The sequence below is a fragment of the Aquarana catesbeiana genome, linkage group LG08, assembly GCF_042186555.1.
Source record: "Aquarana catesbeiana isolate 2022-GZ linkage group LG08, ASM4218655v1, whole genome shotgun sequence".
NCBI lineage: Eukaryota > Metazoa > Chordata > Amphibia > Anura > Ranidae > Aquarana > Aquarana catesbeiana.
The window spans coordinates 3463056-3488235 of record NC_133331.1 but is presented as its reverse complement, the minus strand read 5'-3'; the positions used below and the strand labels follow the sequence as shown (position 1 = coordinate 3488235).

General features: G+C 51.4%; 1 protein-coding gene across 4 annotated transcripts in view; it reads left to right on the top strand.

The window, feature by feature from the left end:
* Positions 1-25180, top strand: part of ATN1 (atrophin 1) — a 74516-nt gene that overhangs the window by 7711 nt on the left and 41625 nt on the right. For 3 of the 4 annotated variants that reach the window (XM_073595432.1, XM_073595431.1, XM_073595429.1), the window contains exon 2: positions 24605-24772. In XM_073595432.1, coding sequence (XP_073451533.1) covers positions 24746-24772 — 27 coding nt within the window. In that variant the 5' untranslated portion in view covers positions 24605-24745. The remainder of the gene's footprint in view (positions 1-24604; positions 24773-25180) is intronic. The other variant, XM_073595430.1, reaches the window with a different exon arrangement.

The following is a 25180-nucleotide window of genomic DNA, read 5'->3' as shown; positions in this document are numbered from 1 at the left end:
GAAATCAATCATTTCTCGGAGCGCATTTAGCACGTATGGCCGCCATTAGGGTGAGCGCCGCAATTTTGGTCAATAGATTTCTACTAATAATTTTCGGACGCATTTCACTAAATGCTTCTGTAAATCAGATTTACATTTCATTTGGAAAAAATTTGCCGAAATGCGTCGGAAGGTGAAATATTGCCGAAATGTCACCAAAAGCAAAATCAATTTCATGAAATTTCGCCAGATCACAGCGCAGCATTATAGATCTTGGCGTAAACAAATAGAAATCGGCGTTCGTTCGTTTTCACGTGTGTCGGGCAAATCAAAGCTTTTGGTTGGCCGCCATTTTTTTTCCATGGAGACTGCGCTGTGCCTGAACTCTGCGGGCAGAGAGAACCCGGGGTTATCTTGTAATAGAATGTGGATGGCGATAGGTGAACTGCTGAAAACTCGCGTGATCATTACCGGAGGGCGGGGCTCCCATTGAGGTGCGAGCAATCGTATTTGCACTCGTGCCGCCGCGTCACGTATGGAGCGCCCCATTCATTTCAATGGGCGGCTCTAAGCGCTAGAAATCCTGAAAACCGCTTTTCCTAAAACATGTTCCGCACCGAGCTGACCTGCGTGATGCTGCGGCACCATGTGGTTTGGCGCGCGCAAAAATACACGCCATTCAAAAAAATCAATGGCGCAGCAACACATATAATACGCGCGTTACTGCAACCGAAATTGGCGCCATACGTTTAGATAAGAAGTAATGGTTGGCGGTTATTCCCCCAGCGCCGTTTATAAATGACATCGGAGGAAATCTTGTTGGGAGGTCTCTGCGCTCGTTACTGGAGAGCTGAGTTCACAAACATCCTGTACAGAGCTGATCTGAGCGGCTCTGCACCTTGTGATGGCCAATCACAGCCATCATAAATCTAAACACACTTTTGTTTACATTGTTAGTCCCGCCCTTCCTCTTAAAGCGATCATACATTAAAGAAGAGTTTTTTCCTTTTTAAGAAGTTGGGTTTGATTTTCTAACCATTAGCGGGATCAGATCGGCGCTGATCTTCAATCGCAGTGATGAGAAGATTGGAAGATTCGGGAGGGAAAACACAATTCTAACCGTGAATGTTCCTCCATTCCAAAATCGAATGTTAAATACAGACGGATATTGGAAGTACATTCCTCGCGTCATCGAACGTCCTGAGAATCTTCATAGTAATGTGGGTAGAATGAAAAGTCCATTAGTATGAAGTCAGCTGTACTATGGAGAAAAGAGAAGAAATATGGAACAGCAACAGGTGATTCATAGAGAGGAAACACGGACTATAGGAAAGAACCCCGCCCCCACCCCTCACCTATACATCTCATGTCCCCCTATGTATGACCTATACATTAACCCCTTCATCCCCTCCTCCCCCTCTATGTATGACCTATACATTAACTCCTTCACCCCCTCCCCCCGCTATGTATGACCTATACATTAACCCCTTCACCCCCTCCTTCTATGTATGACCTATACATTAACCCTTACACCTCCCTCCTCCCTCTATGTATGACCTATACATTAACCCTTACACCTCCCTCCTCCCTCTATGTATGACCTATACATTAACCCCTTCACCCCCCTCCCCCTCTATATATGACCTATACATTACCCCTTCACCCCCTCCTCCCTCTATGTATGACCTATACATTAACCCTTCACCCCCTCCTCCCTCTATGTATGACCTATACATTAACCCTTTCACCTCCCCCTCTCTCTATGTATGACCTATACATTAACCCCTTCATCCCCTCCTCCCCCTCTATGTATGACCTATACATTAACCCCTTCATCCCCTCCTCCCCCTCTATGTATGACCTATACATTAACCCCTTCATCCCCTCCTCCCCCTCTATATATGACCTATACATTAACCCCTTCACCCCCCTCCCCCTCTATATATGACCTATACATTACCCCTTCACCCCCTTCCTCCCTCTATGTATGACCTATACATTAACCCCTTCACCCCCCTCCCCCTCTATATATGACCTATACATTAACCCCTACACCCCCCTCCTCCTTCTATGTATGACCTATACATTAACCCCTTCACCCCCTCCTTCTATGTATGACCTATACATTACCCCTTCACCCCCTCCTCCCTCTATATATGACCTATACATTAACCCTTTCACCTCCCCCTCTCTCTATGTATGACCTATACATTAACCCCTTCACCCCCTCCTCCCTCTATGTATGACCTATACATTAACCCCTTCACCCCCTCCTTCCTCTATGTATGACCTATACATTAACCCTTCACCCCCTCCTTCCTCTATGTATGACCTATACATTAACCCCTTCACCCCTCCTTCCTCAATTTATGACCTATACATTAACCCCTTCACCCCCTCCTTCTATGTATGACCTATACATTAACCCCTACACCTCCCTCCTCCCTCTATGTATGACCTATACATTAACCCCTTCACCCCCCCTATGTATGACCTATACATTAACCCCTTCACCCCCTCCTTCCTCTATGTATGACCTATACATTAACCCCTTCACCCCCCCTATGTATGACCTATACATTAACCCCTTCACCCCCTCTATGTATGACCTATACATTAACCCCTTCACCCCCTCCTTCTATGTATGACCTATACATTAACCCCTTCATACCCTCCTCCCTCTATGTATGACCTATACATTAACCCCTTCACCCCCTCCTTCCTCAATTTATGACCTATACATTAACCTCTTCACCCCCTCCTATGTATGACCTATACATTAACCCCTTCACCTCCTCCTCCCTCTATGTATGACCTATACATTAACCCCTACACCCCCCTCCTTCCTCTATGTATGACCTATACATTAACCCCTTCACCCCCTCCTCCCTCTATGTATGACCTATACATTAACCCCTTCACACCCCCCCCTCTATGTATGATCTATACATTAAGCCCTTCACCCCCTCCTCCCTCTATGTATGACCTATACAGTAACCCCTTCATCCGCTCCCTCTATGTATGAATTATACATTAACCCCTTCACCTCCCTCTTCCTCTATGTATAATCTATACATTAACCCCCCCCCCCCTCCTCTCTCTATGTATGACCTACAGTGCCTTAAAAAAGTATTCATACCCCTTGAAGTTCTCCACATTTTGTCATGTTACAACCAAAGTTGTAAATGTATTTTATTGGGATTTTATGTGATAGACCAACACAAAGTGTCACATACAGTAGGGAGGGAAAGTATTCAGACCCCCTTAAATTTTCACTCTTTGTTATATTGCAGCCATTTGCTAAAATCATTTAAGTTCATTTTTTCCTCATTAATGTACACACAGCACCCCATATTGTACACACAGCCCCCCATATTGTACACACAGCACCCCATATTGTACACACAGCACCCCATATTGTACACACAGCACCCCATATTGTACACACAGCACCCCATATTGTACACACAGCCCCCATATTGTACACACAGCACCTCATATTGTACACACATCACCCCATATTGTACACACAGCCCCCCCATATTGTACACACAGCACCTCATATTGTACACACAGCTCCCCATATTGTACACACATCACCCCATATTGTACACACAGCACCCCATATTGTACACACAGCACCCCATATTGTACACACATCACCTCATATTGTACACACAGCACCCCATATTGTACACACATCACCTCATATTGTACACACAGCACCCCATATTGTACACACAGCCCCCATATTGTACACACAGCACCCCATATTGTACACACAGCACCCCATATTGTACACACAGCCCCCCATATTGTACACACAGCACCTCATATTGTACACACATCACCCCATATTGTACACACAGCACCCCATATTGTACACACATCACCTCATATTGTACACACAGCACCCCATATTGTACACACAGCCCCCATATTGTACACACAGCACCCCATATTGTACACACAGCCCCCCATATTGTACACACAGCACCCCATATTGTACACACAGCCCCCCATATTGTACACACAGCACCTCATATTGTACACACAGCACCTCATATTGTACACACAGCTCCCCATATTGTACACACAGCGCCTCATATTGTACACACAGCGCCCCATATTGTACACACAGCACCCCATATTGTACACACAGCACCTCATATTGTACACACAGCCCCCCATATTGTACACACAGCCCCCCATATTGTACACACAGCACCTCATATTGTACACACAGCACCTCATATTGTACACACAGCTCCCCATATTGTACACACAGCGCCTCATATTGTACACACAGCGCCCCATATTGTACACACAGCACCCCATATTGTACACACAACACCCCATATTGTACACAGCACTCCATATTGTACACACAGCCCCCCATATTGTACACACAGCCCCCCATATTGTACACACAGCACCCCATATTGTACACACAGCACCTCATATTGTACACACAGCACCCCATATTGTACACACAGCACCCCATATTGTATACACAGCCCCCCATATTGTACACACAGCACCCCATATTGTACACACAGCACCCCATATTGTACACAGCACCCCATATTGTACACACAGCCCCCCATATTGTACACACAGCACCTCATATTGTACACACAGCCCCCATATTGTACACACAGCACCTCATATTATACACACAGCACCCCATATTGTACACACATCACCCCATATTATACACACAGCACCCCATATTGTACACACAGCACCCCATATTATACACACAGCACCCCATATTGTACACACAGCACCCCATATTGTACACACAGCACCCCATATTGTACACAGCACCCCATATTGTACACACAGCCCCCCATATTGTACACACAGCACCTCATATTGTACACACAGCCCCCATATTGTACACACAGCACCTCATATTATACACACAGCACCCCATATTGTACACACATCACCCCATATTATACACACAGCACCCCATATTGTACACACAGCACCCCATATTGTACACACATCACCCCATATTATACACACAGCACCCCATATTGTACACACAGCACCCCATATTATACACACAGCACCCCATATTGTACACACAGCACCCCATATTGTATACACATCACCTCATATTGTACACACAGCCCCCCATATTGTACACACAGCACCTCATATTGTACACACAGCACCCCATATTGTACACACAGCACCCCATATTGTACACACAGCACCTCATATTGTACACACAGCACCCCATATTGTACACACAGCACCCCATATTGTACACACAGCACCCCATATTGTACACACAGCACCTCATATTGTACACACATCACCCCATATTGTACACACAGCACCCCATATTGTACACACAGCCCCCCATATTGTACACAGCCCCCCATATTGTACACACAGCCCCCCATATTGTACACACAGCCCCCCATATTGTACACAGCCCCCCCATATTATACACACAGCACCCCATATTGTACACACAGCACCTCATATTGTACACACAGCACCCCATATTGTATACACATCACCTCATATTGTACACACAGCCCCCCATATTGTACCCACAGCACCCCATATTGTACACACAGCACCCCATATTGTACCCACAGCACCCCATATTGTACACACAGCACCCCATATTGTACACACAGCGCCCCATATTGTACACACAGCACCCCATATTGTACACACAACACTCCATATTGTACACACAGCACCCCATATTGTACACACAGCACCCCATATTGTACACACAGCACCCCATATTGTACACAGCACTCCATATTGTACACACAGCACCCCATATTGTACACACAGCACCCCATATTGTACACACAGCACCCCATATTGTACACACAGCCCCCCATATTGTACACAGCACTCCATATTGTACACACAGCCCCCCATATTGTACACACAGCACCCCATATTGTACACACAGCACCTCATATTGTACACACAGCACCCCATATTGTACACACAGCACCCCATATTGTACACACAGCACCCCATATTGTACACACAGCTCCCCATATTGTACACACAGCACCTCATATTGTACACACAGCACCCCATATTGTACACACAACACCCCATATTGTACACACAGCACCTCATATTGTACACACAGCACCCCATATTGTACACACAGCACCCCATATTGTACACACAGCACCCCATATTGTACACACAGCTCCCCATATTGTACACACAGCACCTCATATTGTACACACAGCACCCCATATTGTACACACAACACCTCATATTGTACACACAGCCCCCCATATTGTACACACAGCACCTCATATTGTACACACATCACCCCATATTGTACACACATCACCCCATATTGTACACACAACACCTCATATTGTACACACAACACCCCATATTGTACACACAACACCTCATATTGTACACACAGCCCCCCATATTGTACACACAACACCTCATATTGTACACACAGCACCCCATATTATACACACAGCCCCCCATATTATACACACAGCACCCCATATTGTACACACAACACCCCATTGACAGAAAAACACAGAATTGTTGACATTTTTGCAGATTTATTAAAAAAGAAAAACTGAAATATCACATGCTCCTAAGTATTCAGACCCTTTGCTGTGACACTCATATATATAACTCAGGTGCTGTCCGTTTCTTCTGATCATCCTTGAGATGGTTCTACACCTTCATTTGAGTCCAGCTGTGTTTGATTATACTGATTGGACTTGATTAGGAAAGCCACACACCTGTCTATATAAGACCTTACAGCTCACAGTGCATGTCAGAGCAAATGAGAATCATGAGGTCAAAGAAACTGCCTGAAGAGCTCAGAGACAGAATTGTGACAAGGCACAGATCTGGCCAATGTTACAAAGATCACAGTGGCCTCCATAATCCTTAAATGGAAGACGTTTGGGAGGACCAGAACCCTTTCTAGAGCTGGCCATCCGGCCAAACTGAGCTATCGGGGGAGAAGAGCCTTGGTGAGAGAGGTAAAGAAGAACCCAAAGATCACTGTGGCTGAGCTCCAGAGATGCAGTTGGGAGATGGGAGAAAGTTGTAGAAAGTCAACCATCACTGCAGCCCTCCACCAGTCGGGGCTTTATGGCAGAGTGGCCCTATGGAAGCCTCTCCTCAGTGCAAGACACATGAAAGCCGCATGGAGTTTGCTAAAAAAAACACCTGAAGGACTCCAAGATGGTGAGAAATAAGATTCTCTGGTCTGATGAGACCAAGATAGAACTTTTTAGCCTTAATTCTAAGCGGTATGTGTGGAGAAAACCAGGCACTGCTCATCACCTGTCCAATACAGTCCCAACAGTGAAGCATGGTGGTGGCAGCATCATGCTGTGGGGGTGTTTTTCAGCTGCAGGGACAGGACGACTGGTTACAATCGAGGGAAAGATGAATGCGGCCAAGTACAGGAATATCCTGGATGAAAACCTTCTCCAGAGTGCTCAGGACCTCAGACTGGGCCAAAGGTTTACCTTCCAACAAGACAATGACCCTAAGCACACAGCTAAAATAACGACGAAGGAGTGGCTTCACAACAACTCGGTGACTGTTCTTGAATGGCCCAGCCAGAGCCCTGACTTAAACCCAATTGAGCATCTCTGGAGAGACCTAAAAATGGCCGTCCACCAACGTTTACCATCCCCCCTGACAGAACTGGAGAAGATCTGCGAGGAGGAATGGCAGAGGATCCCCAAATCCAGGTGTGAAAAACTTGTTGTATCTTTCCCAAAAAGACTCATCAAAAGGGGCTTCTACTAAATACTGAGCAAAGGGTCTGAATACTTAGGACCATGTGATATTTCAGTTTTTCTTTTTTAATAAATCTGCAAAAATGTCAACAATTCTGTGTTTTTCTGTCAATATGGGGTGCTGTGTGTACAATATGGGGTGCTGTGTGTACAATATGGGGTGCTGTGTGTACAATATGGGGGCTGTGTGTACAATATGGGGGGCTGTGTGTACAATATGGGGGGCTGTGTGTACAATATGGGGTGCTGTGTGTACAATATGGGGGGCTGTGTGTACAATATGGGGTGCTGTGTGTACAATATGAGGTGCTGTGTGTACAATATGGGGTGCTGTGTGTACAATATGGGGGCTGTGTGTACAATATGGGGTGCTGTGTGTACAATATGGGGTGCTGTGTGTACAATATGAGGTGCTGTGTGTACAATATGGGGTGATGTGTGTACAATATGGGGGCTGTGTGTACAATATGGGGTGCTGTGTGTACAATATGGGGTGCTGTGTGTACAATATGAGGTGCTGTGTGTACAATATGGGGTGCTGTGTGTACAATATGAGGTGCTGTGTGTACAATATGGGGTGCTGTGTGTACAATATGGGGGGCTGTGTGTACAATATGGGGTGCTGTGTGTACAATATGGGGGCTGTGTGTACAATATGGGGTGCTGTGTGTACAATATGGGGTGCTGTGTGTACAATATGGGGTGCTGTGTGTACAATATGGGGTGCTGTGTGTACAATATGAGGTGCTGTGTGTATAATATGGGGTGCTGTGTGTACAATATGGGGGCTGTGTGTACAATATGGGGGGCTGTGTGTACAATATGGGGTGCTGTGTGTACAATATGGGGTGCTGTGTGTACAATATGGGGGCTGTGTGTACAATATGGGGGGCTGTGTGTACAATATGAGGTGCTGTGTGTACAATATGGGGTGCTGTGTGTACAATATGAGGTGCTGTGTGTACAATATGAGGTGCTGTGTGTACAATATGGGGTGTTGTGTGTACAATATGGAGTGTTGTGTGTACAATATGGGGTGCTGTGTGTACAATATGAGGTGCTGTGTGTACAATATGGGGGTGCTGTGTGTACAATATGAGGTGCTGTGTGTACAATATGAGGTGTTGTGTGTACAATATGGGGTGCTGTGTGTACAATTATGGGGGTGCTGTGTGTACAATATGAGGTGCTGTGTGTACAATATGAGGTGTTGTGTGTACAATATGGGGGTGCTGTGTGTACAATATGAGGTGCTGTGTGTACAATATGGGGTGCTGTGTGTACAATATGAGGTGTTGTGTGTACAATATGAGGTGCTGTGTGTACAATATGGGGTGCTGTGTGTACAATATGGGGGTGCTGTGTGTACAATATGAGGTGCTGTGTGTACAATATGGGGTGCTGTGTGTACAATATGGGGGTGCTGTGTGTACAATATGAGGTGCTGTGTGTACAATATGGGGTGCTGTGTGTACAATATGAGGTGTTGTGTGTACAATATGAGGTGCTGTGTGTACAATATGGGGTGCTGTGTGTACAATATGAGGTGCTGTGTGTACAATATGGGGGGCTGTGTGTACAATATGAGGTGTTGTGTGTACAATATGGGGGTGCTGTGTGTACAATATGAGGTGCTGTGTGTACAATATGGGGGGCTGTGTGTACAATATGGGGGGGCTGTGTGTACAATATGAGGTGTTGTGTGTACAATATGGGGGTGCTGTGTACAATATGAGGTGTTGTGTGTACAATATGGGGGTGCTGTGTATACAATATGGGGTGCTGTGTGTACAATATGGGGGGCTGTGTGTACAATATGAGGTGCTGTGTGTACAATATGGGGTGTTGTGTGTACAATATGGGGGGCTGTGTGTACAATATGGGGTGCTGTGTGTACAATATGAGGTGCTGTGTGTACAATATGGGGGCTGTGTGTACAATATGGGGTGATGTGTGTACAATATGGGGGCTGTGTGTACAATATGGGGGTGCTGTGTGTACAATATGGGGGTGCTGTGTGTACAATATGAGGTGCTGTGTGTACAATATGGGGGGCTGTGTGTACAATATGGGGTGTTGTGTGTACAATATGAGGTGCTGTGTGTACAATATGAGGTGCTGTGTGTACAATATGGGGTGCTGTGTGTACAATATGAGGTGCTGTGTGTACAATATGGGGTGCTGTGTGTACAATATGGGGGCTGTGTGTACAATATGGGGTGCTGTGTGTACAATATGGGGGCTGTGTGTACAATATGGGGTGATGTGTGTACAATATGGGGTGCTGTGTGTACAATATGGGGGTGCTGTGTGTACAATATGGGGGCTGTGTGTACAATATGGGGTGCTGTGTGTACAATATGGGGGGCTGTGTGTACAATATGGGGTGCTGTGTGTACAATATGGGGTGCTGTGTGTACAATATGAGGTGCTGTGTGTACAATATGGGGTTCTGTGTGTACAATATGGGGGGCTGTGTGTACAATATGGGGGTGCTGTGTGTACAATATGGGGTTCTGTGTGTACAATATGGGGGAAAAAAATGAACTCAAATGATTTTAGCAAATGGCTGCAATATAACAAAGAGTGAAAAATTTAAAGGGGTCTGAATACTTTCCGTCCCCACTGTAACTGTGAAGTGGAAGGAAAATGATAAATGATACAAATAAATATGTGAAAAGTGTGGGGGGGAGGGGCATTTGTATGGCGCCCCCCGGAGTCAATACTTTGTAGAACCCCCTTTCTCTACAAGTCTTTTTGGGGATGTCTCTACCAGCTTTGCACATCTAGAGAGGACATTTCTGCCCATTCTTCTTTGTAATATATCTCAAGCTCTGTCAGATCGGATGGAGAGCGTCTGTGAACAGCAATTTTCAAGTCTTGCCACAGATTCTCAATGTGATTTAGGTCTGGACTGTGACTGGGCCATTCTAACACATGAATATGCTTTGATCTAAACCATTCCATTGTAGCTCTGGCTGGATGTTTCGGGTCGTTGTCCTGCTGGAAGGTGAACCTCCGCCCCAGTCTCAAGTCTTTTGTAGACTCTAACAGGTTTTCTTCTAAGATTGTCCTGTATTTGTCTCCATCCATCTTCCCATCAACTCTGACCAGCTTCCCTGTCCCTGCTGAAGAAAACCATTCCCACCACATGATGCTGCCACCACCATGTTTCACGGTGGGGATGGTGTGTTCAGGGTGATGTGCAGTGTTAGTTTTCCCCACACATAGCGTTTTACTTTTAGACCATAAAGTTGAATTTTGGTCTCCTCTGACCAGATCACCTTCTTCCACATGTTTGCTGTGTCCTCCACATGGCTTCTCACAAACTACAAACAGGACTTCTTATGACTTTCTTTCACCAATGTCTTTCTTCTTGTCACTCTTCCATAAAGGGCAGATTTGTGGAGAACACGACTAATAGTTGTCCTGTGGACAGATTCTCCCACCTGAGCTGTGGATCTCTGCAGCTCCTCCAGAGTTACCATGGACCTCTTGGCTCTTCTCTGATGAATGCTCTCCTTGCCCGGCCGGTCAGTTTAGGTGGACGGCCATGTCTTGGTAGGTTTGCAGATGTGCCATACTCTTTCCATTTTCCGATGATGGATTGAACAGAGCTCCGTGAGATGTTCAAAGCTTGGGAGAGTTTTGTTATAACCTAAACCAGCTTTATACTTCTCCACAACTTTATCCCTGACCTGTCTGGTGTGTTCCTTGGCCTTCGTGATGCTGTTTGTCCACTAAGGTTCTCTAACAAACCTCTGAGAGCTTCACAGAACAGCTGTATTTATACTGAGATTAAATGACACACAGGTGGACTCTATTTACTAATTAGGTGACCTCTGAAGGGAATTGGTTCCTCTAGATCTTAGTTAGGGGTATCAGAGTAAAGGGGGCTGAACAGGGGTGGCCCGTCCATTAACGGTACAAGGGCACCACCCCCTCTCTCCACACTGCCCCCCTATATGTAGAATGGATAGATTCTTGCATTGCATGATTCTATCCATGGCTCCTGAGCCCACCCCCTGTTCGGGCGTCCAGCCCCTTTTTGGAATTTCAGCCAAAGTCTCTAATAGGCTTAAAAAAAGGTGGACTTGTGGCGCAGAGCTTGGTGCTCGGAGCCCACCCAGGTGTGCTAGAAAAGTAAATGAATATTCGAGGGTCTAATACCCGTCACCTGATTGGCTGAAGGCACAGGCGATCCTATTGGATGCCTAGCAGAAGGGAAGAAGAGACGCACAGGAAGCACAGAGGACACAGGATCCATCTCCTGACCCGATGCATGTCCCACAGCTCCCCGCCGCCAACCGCTGCCTGACCCGCCACCAAGATGGCGTGCCGGTCAGACAGCGAGCGGGCGGGGGGAGGGTACAGTGGCTGCATATGATGGGCACAGTGGCTGCATATGATGGGCACAGTGAGGCTGCATATGATGGGCACAGTGAGGCTGCATATGACGGGCACAGTGAGGCTGCATATGACGGGCACAGTGAGGCTGCATATGACGGGCACAGTGAGGCTGCATTTGACGGGGCACCAGCCACCACTGAGGCTGAATACAAATGCCCCCCCCCCCCCCCCACACACTTTTCACATATTTATTTGTATCATTTATCATTTTCCTTCCACTTCACAATTATGTGACACTTTGTGTTGGTCTATCACATAAAATCCCAATAAAATACATTTATGTTTTTGGGTTGTAACAAAATGTGGGGAATTTCAAGGGGTATGAATACTTTTTCAAGGCACTGTATACATAAATCCCTTCCCCCACTCCTCCCTCTGTATATTTCATGTATATAATGCACCAGCGCCATGTTGTAACCCTCTAAATAATAACTACAAAAAACAAGCGCTCCTCCTTATATGCCACCAAAAGAAAGCTATTAAAATATGATGTAAAATTCATACAAGCAGTATAAAGTATCTGAACCTGACCTGATATCAGCAGAGATGAAAGGAAGAAGCAACCCCAGGAGCCAATCAGCTCACACGCTAACAAGGAATCTGCTGATAGGAGGAGAGAGCAGAGTGACAGAGAGAGGAGCTCATCACTGGGCTGAGTCTCCTTTCACTGTCCAATCACAGGCTGGGGGGGGCGGGTCCAGGAGGGGGGGCGGGCCCAGGAAGGGAGTTGAATGAAGCCAGACACCAGACTGAGGACATCTGGTGGCAGAAAGAAGTACTGCGGGGAAATCTCCGGATTGAGGGTGAAAAGGCGGTTTTATTATTTTATATTATTTTATCATTAATGGGCAATTTATTCATTTTTATCTGGATTTCTGATAAAGATGAAGTTTTACAGAAAAAAAATTTGTTGCTGCGACATTGTTTTATTGTTTATTGTTTATTGTTGCTTTATATAGTGACATATCGTGCATTTATTCATACATAAAGGTCCAGTATATATATATATATCCAGATATATAACCTATAAAAGGGTCTAATGACACGCAATCGGAAAATCGTAGAAAAAATACCGAAGCGATCGAATGATAATCTGCTTATATTTTGCCTTCCCTGGTTCCTCCCCTCCCCCCTCCCCCCCTCATTAATATACAAATAAAATCTTCCTATAAAACCTGTTTTCATTACATACCTTATTTTAGCTCCAGTGATGTCATCACCAGGTCTCTGTGCTTCTCTATGCAATGCAGGCAGATCATGGCTGGTGGGAGGGGCCGGCAGGGGGCTGTACATAGCTTCCTGAAACCATCCCCCCCCCCCCCGACCTCAGTACTCCTTCCAGGAGCCCTCAGACCTGATGCAAGCAGTGGGCGGGGTCTTGGGAGGAGTTATGGCAATGTTACTGGGTCTCTGTGGTTCTCTATGCAATGCATGCAGATCGTGGCTGGTGGGAGGGGCCAGCAGGGGGCTGTACATAGCTTCCTGAAACCAATCCTCGGCCTCAATACTCCTCCCAAGAGCCCTCAGACCTGATGCAAGCAGTGGGCGTTGTCTTGGGAGGGGTTATGGAAATATCACTGGGTCTCTCTGCTTCTCTATGCAATGCAGGCAGATCATGGCTGGTGGGAGGGGCCGGCAGGGTGTCTGCCTCAGTACCTTTCCCAAGAGCCCTCAGTCCTGATGCAGGGCTGTGTTTTGGCCTAGGCCTAGGGCGGCACTTTGCGGGGGGCGGCCCTTTTTGCCGCCGTGGGCTGCAAGTGTGCGGGAGGTGGCAGCGGGAGCCGGGAATCAGCAAGACGGGTGGGGGGGCTTTATCTCATGCGGGGGGGCGGCGTGTCACTCGCGCCCCCATAAGCAACAGGTGACAGGTGGAGCCTTAAGCTCCGCCTACCCTCCCCTGCACTGCTTTCCTGCAGTGAATCTTCTCCTCGGCCCTGGGGCTGTGAGGTCAGGAGGAGAGAGAGGAGCACGAGGGAAACCCCCAGGACAGCAGGTACAGTGATTTAATAAAGTATATCAGTGTTATGGACACTGGCAGCATTTGATGGGCACAGTGGCTTCATTTGATGGCACAATGGCTACGTTTGATGGGGCACAGTGGCTGCAATTGATGGGCACAGTGGCTGCGTTTGATGGCACAATGGCTGCGTTTGATGGGGCACAGTGGCTGTGTTTGATGGGCACAGTGGCAGCATTTGATGGGCACAGTGGCTGCAATTGATGGGCACAGTGGCAGCATTTGATGGGGCACAGTGGCAGCATTTGATGGGCACAGTGGCAGCATTTGATGGGCACAGTGGCAGCATTTGATGGGCACAGTGGCAGCATTTGATGGGCACAGTGGCTGCAATTGATGGGCACAGTGAGACCCCCCCCCCCCCCCCGTGATAGCATTAAAACTCAGCAGCTAAAAATACTGTAGCTGCTGACTTTTAATATTAGGACACTTACCTGTCCAGGGATCCAGCGATGTCGACATCTCAGCCGATTTTCGGATTGGCTCTCGGGTTTTGCCACTATCATTCATGGTAAGGGAAACCGACCGGTTCCCTACTGCACATGTGCGAAGCGCGTTGCACTTTCTGAATGGCCCAGCAGAGGAAGGAGGAGGGGGGGCAAACTTCAGAGGGGACAGCGCAGTCTCCCGGAAGTGGGGAAGGGTACCTGTCAGAAACAGGTGCCAAATAAGCCTAAAGAGGAAGGGGTGTTGTTTACAGATGATAGGGTGGGTCTTAAACAGGAAGGGGTGTGGCCTCGGCAGGATGGGGTGGGTCGTATTTAAATTAGGGGGGTGCATGCGTTTAGTCAGGCCTAGGGCAGCACAAAACCTAAATACACCACTGTCCTGATGCAAGCGGTGGGAGGAGTTATGTAAATATCAATTGCAATTGCAGATCCTCACTCGCTTCTGTCCCGGAGATATTGAGATGGACAATTCCGATCCACTAGCTGAAATCTTCCCCTCCTGCCCCCCCCCCTTGCTCCGTTGTGCTAAGGGCACCTGTCCCTCCTGCCCCCCCCCCCCGGTCCGTTGTGCTAAGGGCACCTGTCCCTCCTGCCCCCCCCCCACTCTGTTGTGCTCAGGGCACCTGTCCCTCCTGCCCCCCCCACTCTGTTGTGCTAAGGGCACCTGTCCCTCCTGCCCCCCCCCCCACTCTGTTGTGCTCAGGGCACCTGTCCCTCCTGCCCCCCCCCCGCTCCGTTGTGCCCAGGGCACCTGTCCCTCCTGCCCCCACTTATCCCGCCCCTGATTCCATGAAGTCGTACCAGAACCCCGCCTCCTCTTGCGCCCCCGATTCCCCCCCCCCCCCCGGGCACACATGGGGAGCACTCTATGATGACTGCGTCCTTCGGACACAGCTGATAACAGATCGAGTTAAAGAGGCAATAATCACAGCGGCCCTTTACCATGTGATCAGCTGTGTCCAATCACCGTGTAAAAGGATTTGCCGGTTATCGGCATTCCTCTCCTCCCACTGACAGCGAGTGAGGAGAGGAGAGGAGAGGAGAGCTGATAACCGGCAAATCCACACAGGGGGCATCTACACTGCAGCTGTCCAATGTCCATCAGTGCCACCTGTCAGTGCCCATCAGTGCCGCCTCATCCGTGCCACCTAGTAGTGCACATCAATGTCACCTCATCAGTGCCCATCAATGCTGCCTCATCAGTGCCACCTATCAGTGCCCATACTTTCTGCCTATCAGTGCCCATCAATGTCACCACATCAGTGCCCATCAATGCTGCCTCATCAGTGCCACCTATCAGTGCCCATACTTTCTGCCTATCAGTGCCCATCAATGCCGCATATCAGTTCAGCCGCATCAGTGCCCATCATTGCCACCTATCAGTGCCCATCAATGCCGCATATCAGTTCAGCCGCATCAGTGCCCATCATTGCCACCTATCAGTGCCCATCAATGCTGCCTTATCAGTGCCACCTATTACTGCCCATCATTGCCACCTATCAGTGCCCATCATTTCCACCTCATAAGTACCCATCAGTGCAACCTATCAGTGCTGCATATTAGTTCAGCCTCATCAGTGCCCATCATTGCCGCCTCATCAGTGCCCTTTAGTGCCACTTCATCAGTGCCGCCTATCAGTGCCCATCAGTGAATAAGAAAAATTACCTAATTACAAAATTTATAACAGAAACTAAGAAAAAAAAAAATATTTTTTTTTACATTTTCGATCTTTTTTCATTTATTTAGCAGAAAAAAAAATCCCCCGAGGTGATTAAATACCACCAAAAGAAATCTCTATTTGTGTGATAAAATGATACAAACCTCCTCTGTGTGTTCAGTGTTACAGGACCGAGTAATTGTCATTCAAAGTGTGAAAGCTGAGCATCCTGGGCAGGAGGGGGGGGGAGGGGAGTGCCCGGTATTGAAGGGGGGGAGGGGAGTGCCCGGTATTGAAGGGGGGGGAGTGCCCGGTAATTGAAGGGGGGGAGGGGAGTGCCCGGTATTGAATATTGAAGGGGGGGGAGTGCCCGGTATTGAATATTGAAGGGGGGGTGCCCGGTATTGAATATTGAAGGGGGGGGTGCCCGGTATTGAAGGGGGGGGGAGTGCCCGGTATTGAAGGGGGGGAATGCCCGGTATTGAAGTGGGGGGAGTGCCCGGTATTGAAGGGGGGAGGGGAAGTGCCCGGTATTGAATATTGAAGGGGGGGGTGCCCAGTATTGAAGGGGGGGGAGTGCCCGGTATTGAAGGGGGGGAGTGCCCGGTATTGAAGGGGGGAGTGCCCGGTATTGAAGGAGGGAGTGCCCAGTATTGAAGGGGTGGGGGGGAGTGCCCGGTATTGAAGGGGGGGGGGAGTGCCCGGTATTGAAGGGGGGGGAGTGCCCGGTATTGAAGGGGGTGGAGTGCCCGGTATTGAAGTGGGGGGAGTGCCCGGTATTGAAGGGGGGGAGGGGAGTGCCCGGTATTGAAGGGGGGGAGGGGAGTGCCCGGTATTGAAGGGGGGGAGTGCCCGGTATTGAAGGGGGGGAGGGAGTGCCCGGTATTGAAGGGGGGGGTGCCCGGTATTGAAGGGGGGGAGGGGAGTGCCGGTATAAAGGGGGGGGAGTGCCCGGTATTGAAGGGGGGTGCCCGGTATTGAAGGGGGGGGGGGGGAGTGCCCGGTATTGAAGGGGGGAGGGGGAGTGCCCGGTATTGAAGGGGGGGGTGCCCGGTATTGAAGGGGGGGGAGTGCCCGGTATTGAAGGGGGGGGAGTGCCCGGTATTGAAGGGGGGGGAGTGCCCAGTATTGAAGGGGGGGGTGCCCGGTATTGAAGGGGGGGAGTGCCCGGTATTGAAGGGGGGGTGCCCGTATTGAAGGGGGGGAGGGAGTGCCCGGTATTGAAGGGGTGGTGCCCGGTATTGAAGGGGGGGAGGGAGTGCCCGGTATTGAAGGGGGGGGAGTGCCCGGTATTGAAGGGGGGGTGGCCGGTATTGAAGGGGGGGAGTGCCCGGTATTGAAGGGGGGAGGGGAGTGCCCGGTATTGAAGGGGGGGTGCCCGGTATTGAAGGGGGGGGAGTGCCCGGTATTGAAGGGGGGGGAGTGCCCGGTATTGAAGGGGGGGGAGTGCCCAGTATTGAAGGGGGGGGTGCCCAGTATTGAAGGGGGGGAGTGCCCGGTATTGAAGGGGGGGTGCCCGGTATTGAAGGGGGGAGGGGAGTGCCCGGTATTGAAGGGGTGGTGCCCGGTATTGAAGGGGGGGGAGGGGAGTGCCCGGTAATTGAAGGGGGGGGAGTGCCCGGTATTGAAGGGGGGGTGGCCGGTATTGAAGGGGGGGAGTGCCCGGTATTGAAGGGGGGGGAGTGCCCGGTATTGAAGGGGGGGAGTGCCCGGTATTGAAGGGGGGAGTGTCCGGTATTGAAGGGGGGGAGTGCCCGGTATTGAAGAGGGGGGGTGCCCGGTATTGAAGGGGGGGAGGGGAGTGGCCCGGTATTGAAGGGGGGAGGGGAGTGCCCGGTATTGAAGGGGGGGGAGTGCCCGGTATTGAAGGGGGGGGAGTGCCCGGTATTGAAGGGGGTGGGAGTGCCCGGTATTGAAGGTGGGGGAGTGCCCGGTATTGAAGGGGGGGGTGCCCGGTATTGAAGGGGGGGTGCCCGGTATTGAAGGGGGGGAGGGGAGTGCCCGGTATTGAAGGGGGGGAGTGCCCGGTATTGAAGGGGGGTGCCCGGTATTGAAGGGGGGGAGGGGAGTGCCCGGTATTGAAGGGGGGGAGCGCCCAGTATTGAAGGGGGGGTGGCCGGTATTGAAGGGGGGGGAGTGCCCGGTATTGAAGGGGGGAGGGGAGTGCCCGGTATTGAAGGGGGGGAGTGCCCGGATTGAAGGGGGGGGAGTGCCCGGTATTGAAGGGGGGGTGCCCGGTATTGAAGGGGGGGTGCCCGGTATTGAAGGGGGGGGTGCCCGGTATTGAAGGGGGGAGTGCCCGGTATTGAAGGGGGGGGAGTGCCCGGTATTGAAGGGGGGGTGCCCGGTATTGAAGGGGGGGGAGTGCCGGTATTGAAGGGGGGGAGTGCCCAGTATTGAAGGGGGGAGAGGGGAGTGCCCGGTATTGAAGGGGGGGGAGTGCCGGTATTGAAGGGGGGGAGGGGAAGTGCCCGGTATTGAAGGGGGGGTGCCCGGTATTGAGGGGGGGAGGGGAGTGCCCGGTATTAAAGGGGGGGGAGTGCCCGGTATTGAAGGGGGGGTGCCCGGTATTGAAGGGGGGGAGGGGAGTGCCCGGTATTGAAGGGGGGAGGGGAGTGCCCGGTATTGAAGGGGGGGGTGCCCGTATTGAAGGGGGGGGAGTGCCCGGTATTGAAGGGGGGGAGTGCCGGTATTGAAGGGGGGGGAGTGCCCAGTATTGAAGGGGGGGGTGCCCGGTATTGAAGGGGGGGAGTGCCGGTATTGAAGGGGGGGTGCCCGGTATTGAAGGGGGGGAGGGAGTGCCCGGTATTGAAGGGGTGGTGCCCGGTATTGAAGGGGGGGAGGGGAGTGCCCGGTATTGAAGGGGGGGAGTGCCCGGTATTGAAGGGGGGGTGGCCGGTATTGAAGGGGGGGGAGTGCCCGGTATTGAAGGGGGGGGGAGTGCCCGGTATTGAAGGGGGGGGAGTGCCCGGTATTGAAGGGGGGGAGTGCCCCGGTATGAAGGGGGGAGTGTCCGGTATTGAAGGGGGGGGAGTGCCCGGTATTGAAGAGGGGGGGTGCCCGGTATTGAAGGGGGGGAGGGGAGTGCCCGGTATTGAAGGGGGGAGGGGAGTGCCCGGTATTGAAGGGGGGGGAGTGCCCGGTATTGAAGGGGGGGGAGTGCCCGGTATTGAAGGGGGGGGGAGTGCCCGGTATTGAAGGTGGGGGAGTGCCCGGTATTGAAGGGGGGGTGCCCGGTATTGAAGGGGGGGTGCCCGGTATTGAAGGGGGGGAGGGGAGTGCCCGGTATTGAAGGGGGGGAGTGCCCGGTATTGAAGGGGGGGTGCCCGGTATTGAAGGGGGGGAGGGGAGTGCCCGGTATTGAAGGGGTGGTGCCCGGTATTGAAGGGGGGAGGGGAGTGCCCGGTATTGAAGGGGGGGAGCGCCCGGTATTGAAGGGGGGGTGGCCGGTATTGAAGGGGGGGAGTGCCCGGTATTGAAGGGGGGGAGGGGAGTGCCCGGTATTGAAGGGGGGGAGTGCCCGGTATTGAAGGGGGGGGAGTGCCCGGTATTGAAGGGGGGGAGTGCCCGGTATTGAAGGGGGGAGTGCCCGGTATTGAAGGGGGGGTGCCCAGTATTGAAGGGGGGGTGCCCGGTATTGAAGGGGGGGGAGTGCCCGGTATTGAAGGGGGGGGAGTGCCCGGTATTGAAGGGGGGGGTGCCCGGTATTGAAGGGGGGGAGGGGAGTGCCTGGTATTGAAGGGTTGGGGGGAGGGGAGTGCCTGGTATTGAAGGGTTGGGGGGAGGGGAGTGCCCGGTATTGAAGGGTTGGGGGGAGGGGAGTGCCTGGTACTGAGGGGTTGGGGGGAGGGGAGTGCCCGGTATTGAAGGGGTGGGGGGAGGGGAGTGCCCGGTATTGAAGGGTTGGGGGGAGGGGAGTGCCTGGTATTGAAGGGTTGGGGGGAGGGGAGTGCCCGGTATTGAAGGGGTGGGGGAGGGGAGAAATGAATGAACGTTCTTAGATCCTTCTTTTCCCCAAGAAATGTGTTTGTGATTGTACCCCTCGATGGCCGGTCACACACCTAAACAATCCCTTCTATTTGTATCCAATCACACAATCCATCGATCAGGTGGAGATTGTATAAACTGATTGATGCACGCAGTGGGCGGGCTCTTGGGAGGAGTTATGTAAATGTTAAGATGCCTTGATGGGTGGGTGTGAGTCTGGAGGAGTGGGCGTTTCTAGGCGGGGCTGTATTTTGCATAGGTAACGCCCACATGTGATGCTGAGCCTTTGTGATTGAAAGAAGTGAGACCCCAATAAAATGAAAGGGGGCGGAGCCATGGACTGCCAGGCTGAGGAGGAAAGCGCTAGATGATGCTGGAAATGAGGGCGGGGCTCTATCTGACTCGCTGCAGCTTCTAATGCACACTGTGGGCTTCTCACAGCATGCGGTGAAATCAGTGAGGAGAGGAGGCGGTACAGCGGGGAAGGCCGGAGGTGACAGTTGTAGACCCGCGCGCGGGGGATGGGTGACAGTTGTAGATTTACTCGGCAGGCGACTATAAACAAGAAAGACTTCACAGAGGGATTTTATGCCGACAATAAAACCAGAAACGGACGCTTTTGTTGCCGTAAAACGGAATCGCTCAATAAAACGCGGCTGTAAAAATGAAAGGACGTTTGTAGAGACGACGCCGCTCGTTCTGCTCTGCGGAGGGCGCTGTGTTTATAATATTCCTCTATCCTCCATTCACACCTACGCTGCTTGTAGGACTTTTTCTATCACCCCGCAATGCTCCGCCCCGATGTGAAGACCCTCCGACTCTCACACTGAGGCTGCGGGGGAGGCGTTTTTCAGGCGTTTTACAGGCGCTATTTTTAGTCAAAGGCGCCTGAACCCCCCCCCCCCCCCCGTGTGAAAGGGGTCTGACTGTGGCCCTAACCAAAGGCCTGACTCTGACCCAAAATCCATCAAAATGGATCAAGAATGCAAAACACGCTGCAAAAATGCATCACCTGCAACCTGCACAGGTGTGAACCCGGCCTTATTCTGTACTGCAGAATCACATCTGTGCGAGTCAGGAAAACGCACAAAAACGCACACTTTCCCGATGTGCAGGGAATGACGCTGCCCTTTCACTGACGTGCAGTGATGCCATCATTAGTCAATAGCACCCCCATGCTACTCCAGCATGGGCTACTCACCTGGGCTACTCCAACCAGGGCTACTCACCTGGACTCACCTGGGCTACTCACCTGGACTCACCTGGGCTACTCACCTGGACTACTCCAATGAGGGCTACTCCAGCATAGGCTACTCACCTGGGCTACTCCAACCAGGGCTACTCACCTGGGCTACTCCAGGGTGGGCAAACCAACTGGGCTACTCCAGCATAGGCTACTCACATGGGCTACTCCAGCAAAGGCTACCCACCTAGGCTACTCCAGCATAGGCTACTTACCTGGGCTACTCCAGTGTGGGCTTCCCACCTGGGCTACTCCAGCGTGGGCCACTCACCTGGGCTACTCCAGCGTGGACTTTCCACCTGGGCTACTCCAGCGTGGGCTACTCACCTGGGCTACTCCAGCGTGGGCTACTCCAGCGTAGGCTACTCACCTGGGCTACTCCAGCGTGGGCTTCCCACCTGGGCTACTCCAGCGTGGGCCACTCACCTAGGCTACTCCAGCGTTGACTTCCCACCTGGGCTACTCCAGCATGGGCTATCCACCTGGGCTACTCCAGCGTAGGCTACTCACCTGGGCTACTCCAGCATGGGCTACTCACCTGGGCTACTCCAGCATAGGCTACTTAATTGGGCTACTCCAGCGTGGGCTACTCACCTGGGCTACTCCAGGGTGGGCTACTCACCTAGGCTACTCCAGCGTTGACTTCCCACCTGGGCTACTCCAGCGTAGGCTACTCACCTGGGCTACTCCAGCGTAGGCTACTCAATTGTGGCTACTCCAGCGTGGGCTACTCACCTGGGCTACTCTAGCGTTGGCTACTCAATTGTGGCTACTCCAGCATGGGCTACTCACCTGGGCTACTCCAGCGTAGGCTACTCAATTGTGGCTACTCCAGCGTGGGCTACTCACCTGGGCTACTCCAGGGTAGGCTACTCAATTGGGCTACTCCAACGTGGACCCCTCCCCTGGGCTAAGCCACAGCGGTTATGGTTGACACGCATCACACAACACAAGGGGGTGGAGCCAGCCTACAGACCCATTCACATCTTTCCAGGGCGGTGAGTGGTGGGATTGCCGCATTAATGAATACGTTCCTGCAATGCATGTTAACATATTGATTGTAAAATGCACCCCAACGCATGAACCTGACGCGTCTCCAACACGGCGCACGTGTGGCGCGCTGCATCAAAGAAAAAAGTGCATGACCAGCTTTTTTTGCCCGTTCCGGTGCATTGGCAGCCAATTCGCTCAAAAAGGCCGCCGCAGCGCATTGCCCTTTAATGTACATATGTCAGCGCAACGCGGTGTGAACGGGCCCTAAGACTGCGTTTTACAATTTTGCACGCGGGAGAGAAAGCGCCTGTAACACTTGGGTTGCTGTTCATTGTTACTGGAACCCCAAGCGCAGCAAAAAAAAACAAACGTCTGTTGTGTGAAAAAAGCGCGGTTCAATTTTGCCAAAACCTGCGAATAAGCCCTGGGGTGGTGTGAAGCGCGTTAGGGGAGGGGGCGTGGCCCGGCTGAGGCCGTCATACACCTCCTTACAGGGTTTTCCTGCGTTGTGCGATTTTTTTTTTTTAGGTGCGTTTAAAAGACGCGCAAAGACGCAGCGTGATTTTGAACGCACGGTCGCAAAAAAGCTACATGTGAATGGAGGAAAGTAGAAAAGACGAATCGCGCTCAGGACAATAAAAGAATAAATGTACGCAATCGGCCGCCGTGGAACTACAAGTGACAGCATGCCCGGCGCTTTGCGCCGCCGTTGCGCCTTCCTTGTTGCACGTTAATGAATGAGCTGGTGTCGCACAGGGAACTCTGCGGCTGAAGGTGACGAGGTCACATGACTTCCAACGCCTACGAACGAACGCTGTTAAGCCCCCCCCCCCAAGCAGCCACATGATACAAAGTTGGCACTGGGTTCCTGGGGTTTCAGCAGGAGGTGAGAAGCAGAGCGGGGGATGTGCTGCGTACAGTATGGGTGGGAGGTGGTTAACTTTTGCCCCCCATCCCTACAATACACACTGTGCACAGGGCAGCCGCCCCCCCCCCCATCCGTACAATACACATTGCACCCAGGGCAGCCGCCCCCCCATCCCTAAAATACACACTGCGCCCAGGGCAGCTGCCCCCCCATCCCTACAATACACACTGCGCCCAGGGCAGCTGCCCCCCCATCCCTACAATACACACTGCGCCCAGGGCAGCTGCCCCCCCCATCCCTACAATACACACTGTGCACAGGGCAGCTGCCCCCCCCCATCCCTACAATACACATTGCACCCGGGGCAGCCGCCCCCCCATCCCTAAAATACACACTGTGCCCAGGGCAGCTGCCCCCCCATCCCTAAAATACACACTGTGCCCAGGGCAGCTGCCCCCCCATCCCTACAATACACACTGCGCCCAGGGCAGCTGCCCCCCCCCCCCCCATCCCTACAATACACACTGTGCCCAGGGCAGCTGCCCCCCCCCATCCCTACAATACACACTGTGCCCAGGGCAGCTGCCCCCCCCCCCATCCCTACAATACACACTGTGCCCAGGGCAGCTGCCCCCCCCCCATCCCTACAATACACACTGTGCCCAGGGCAGCTGCCCCCCCCATCCCTACAATTCACACTGCGCCCAGGGCAGCCGCCTCTTCTGCCCAGCCCTGATGCTAGCGCTCCCAGCCGACATGTTAATAATAACAATGCCTAAGGGCCCCAGCATACAGGGATCCTAATCGTTACCTCCCCCGCTCCTTCCCTCCTTCCCCACATTCTTCTCCATAGATACAGTGCAGTCAGTGAGCATTGTCAGCCTCACACAGGAAGTGTGTTATTGGCAGGATCACCGGGTCAAAATAAAGTAAAAAAAAAAAAAAGCCTGAAAAGAAAACAAATGCAGCCAAAACATCTAAGGACCAGTAATAAATGAAATGCGTTACATTTCTGTTTTTGGACTTTAGATACTTTATCTACAATAAGGAATAGTAAGGTGCTGTGGGGCAGAGCCGTGTAAATCTCAGGACTGGATGGACAGAAATACGAATCCTATGGCAGCTCCCTCATATGTATTTTTTATTCTTTTCTACAGATTCTAACTTCATAATTGTCCTGAAAATAAAATCAGTTTTCTTTCTCTTCTCAGGTAGGCCTTACCTGACCGGATATTGGTCCCCTCCCCCATACTCCTTCCGTCCATCAGCCTGGCCGGTGTGGGGCGCGGGTCTGTGGGGCAGTTTACGTTATCTGATCCCGTTGAAGAAATGGGGCCCCTCCACCCTACAATATGAAAACCCGACAGAACAAAGACTCGGTGAGCACCCCTCCCCCGTTCTCCCTTCATACCTTCCATGATCTTCTTCTGATCTTCTCTATATCCCGGATTGTCCAGTTATCTGCATTTGATGTATAAATATAAAGCTTGTCTCTTCTGATGACGCGCTTCAGTCAGGCATGCAGAGAATGCTAAAGTGCACCTGTCATCGATCATAAATGCACCATTAATGTGCTGCACACTATGCGCCCAATAACAGAATACACCATATTCCCAAAAGTATTGGGACACCCGCCTTTACACACACATGATCTTTAATGGCATCCCAGTCTTCGTCCGTAGGGTTCAATATTGAGTTGGCCCACCCTTTGCAGCTATAACAGCTTCAACTCTTCTGGGAAGGCCGCCCACAAGGTTTAGGAGGGTGTCCATGGGAATGTTTGACCA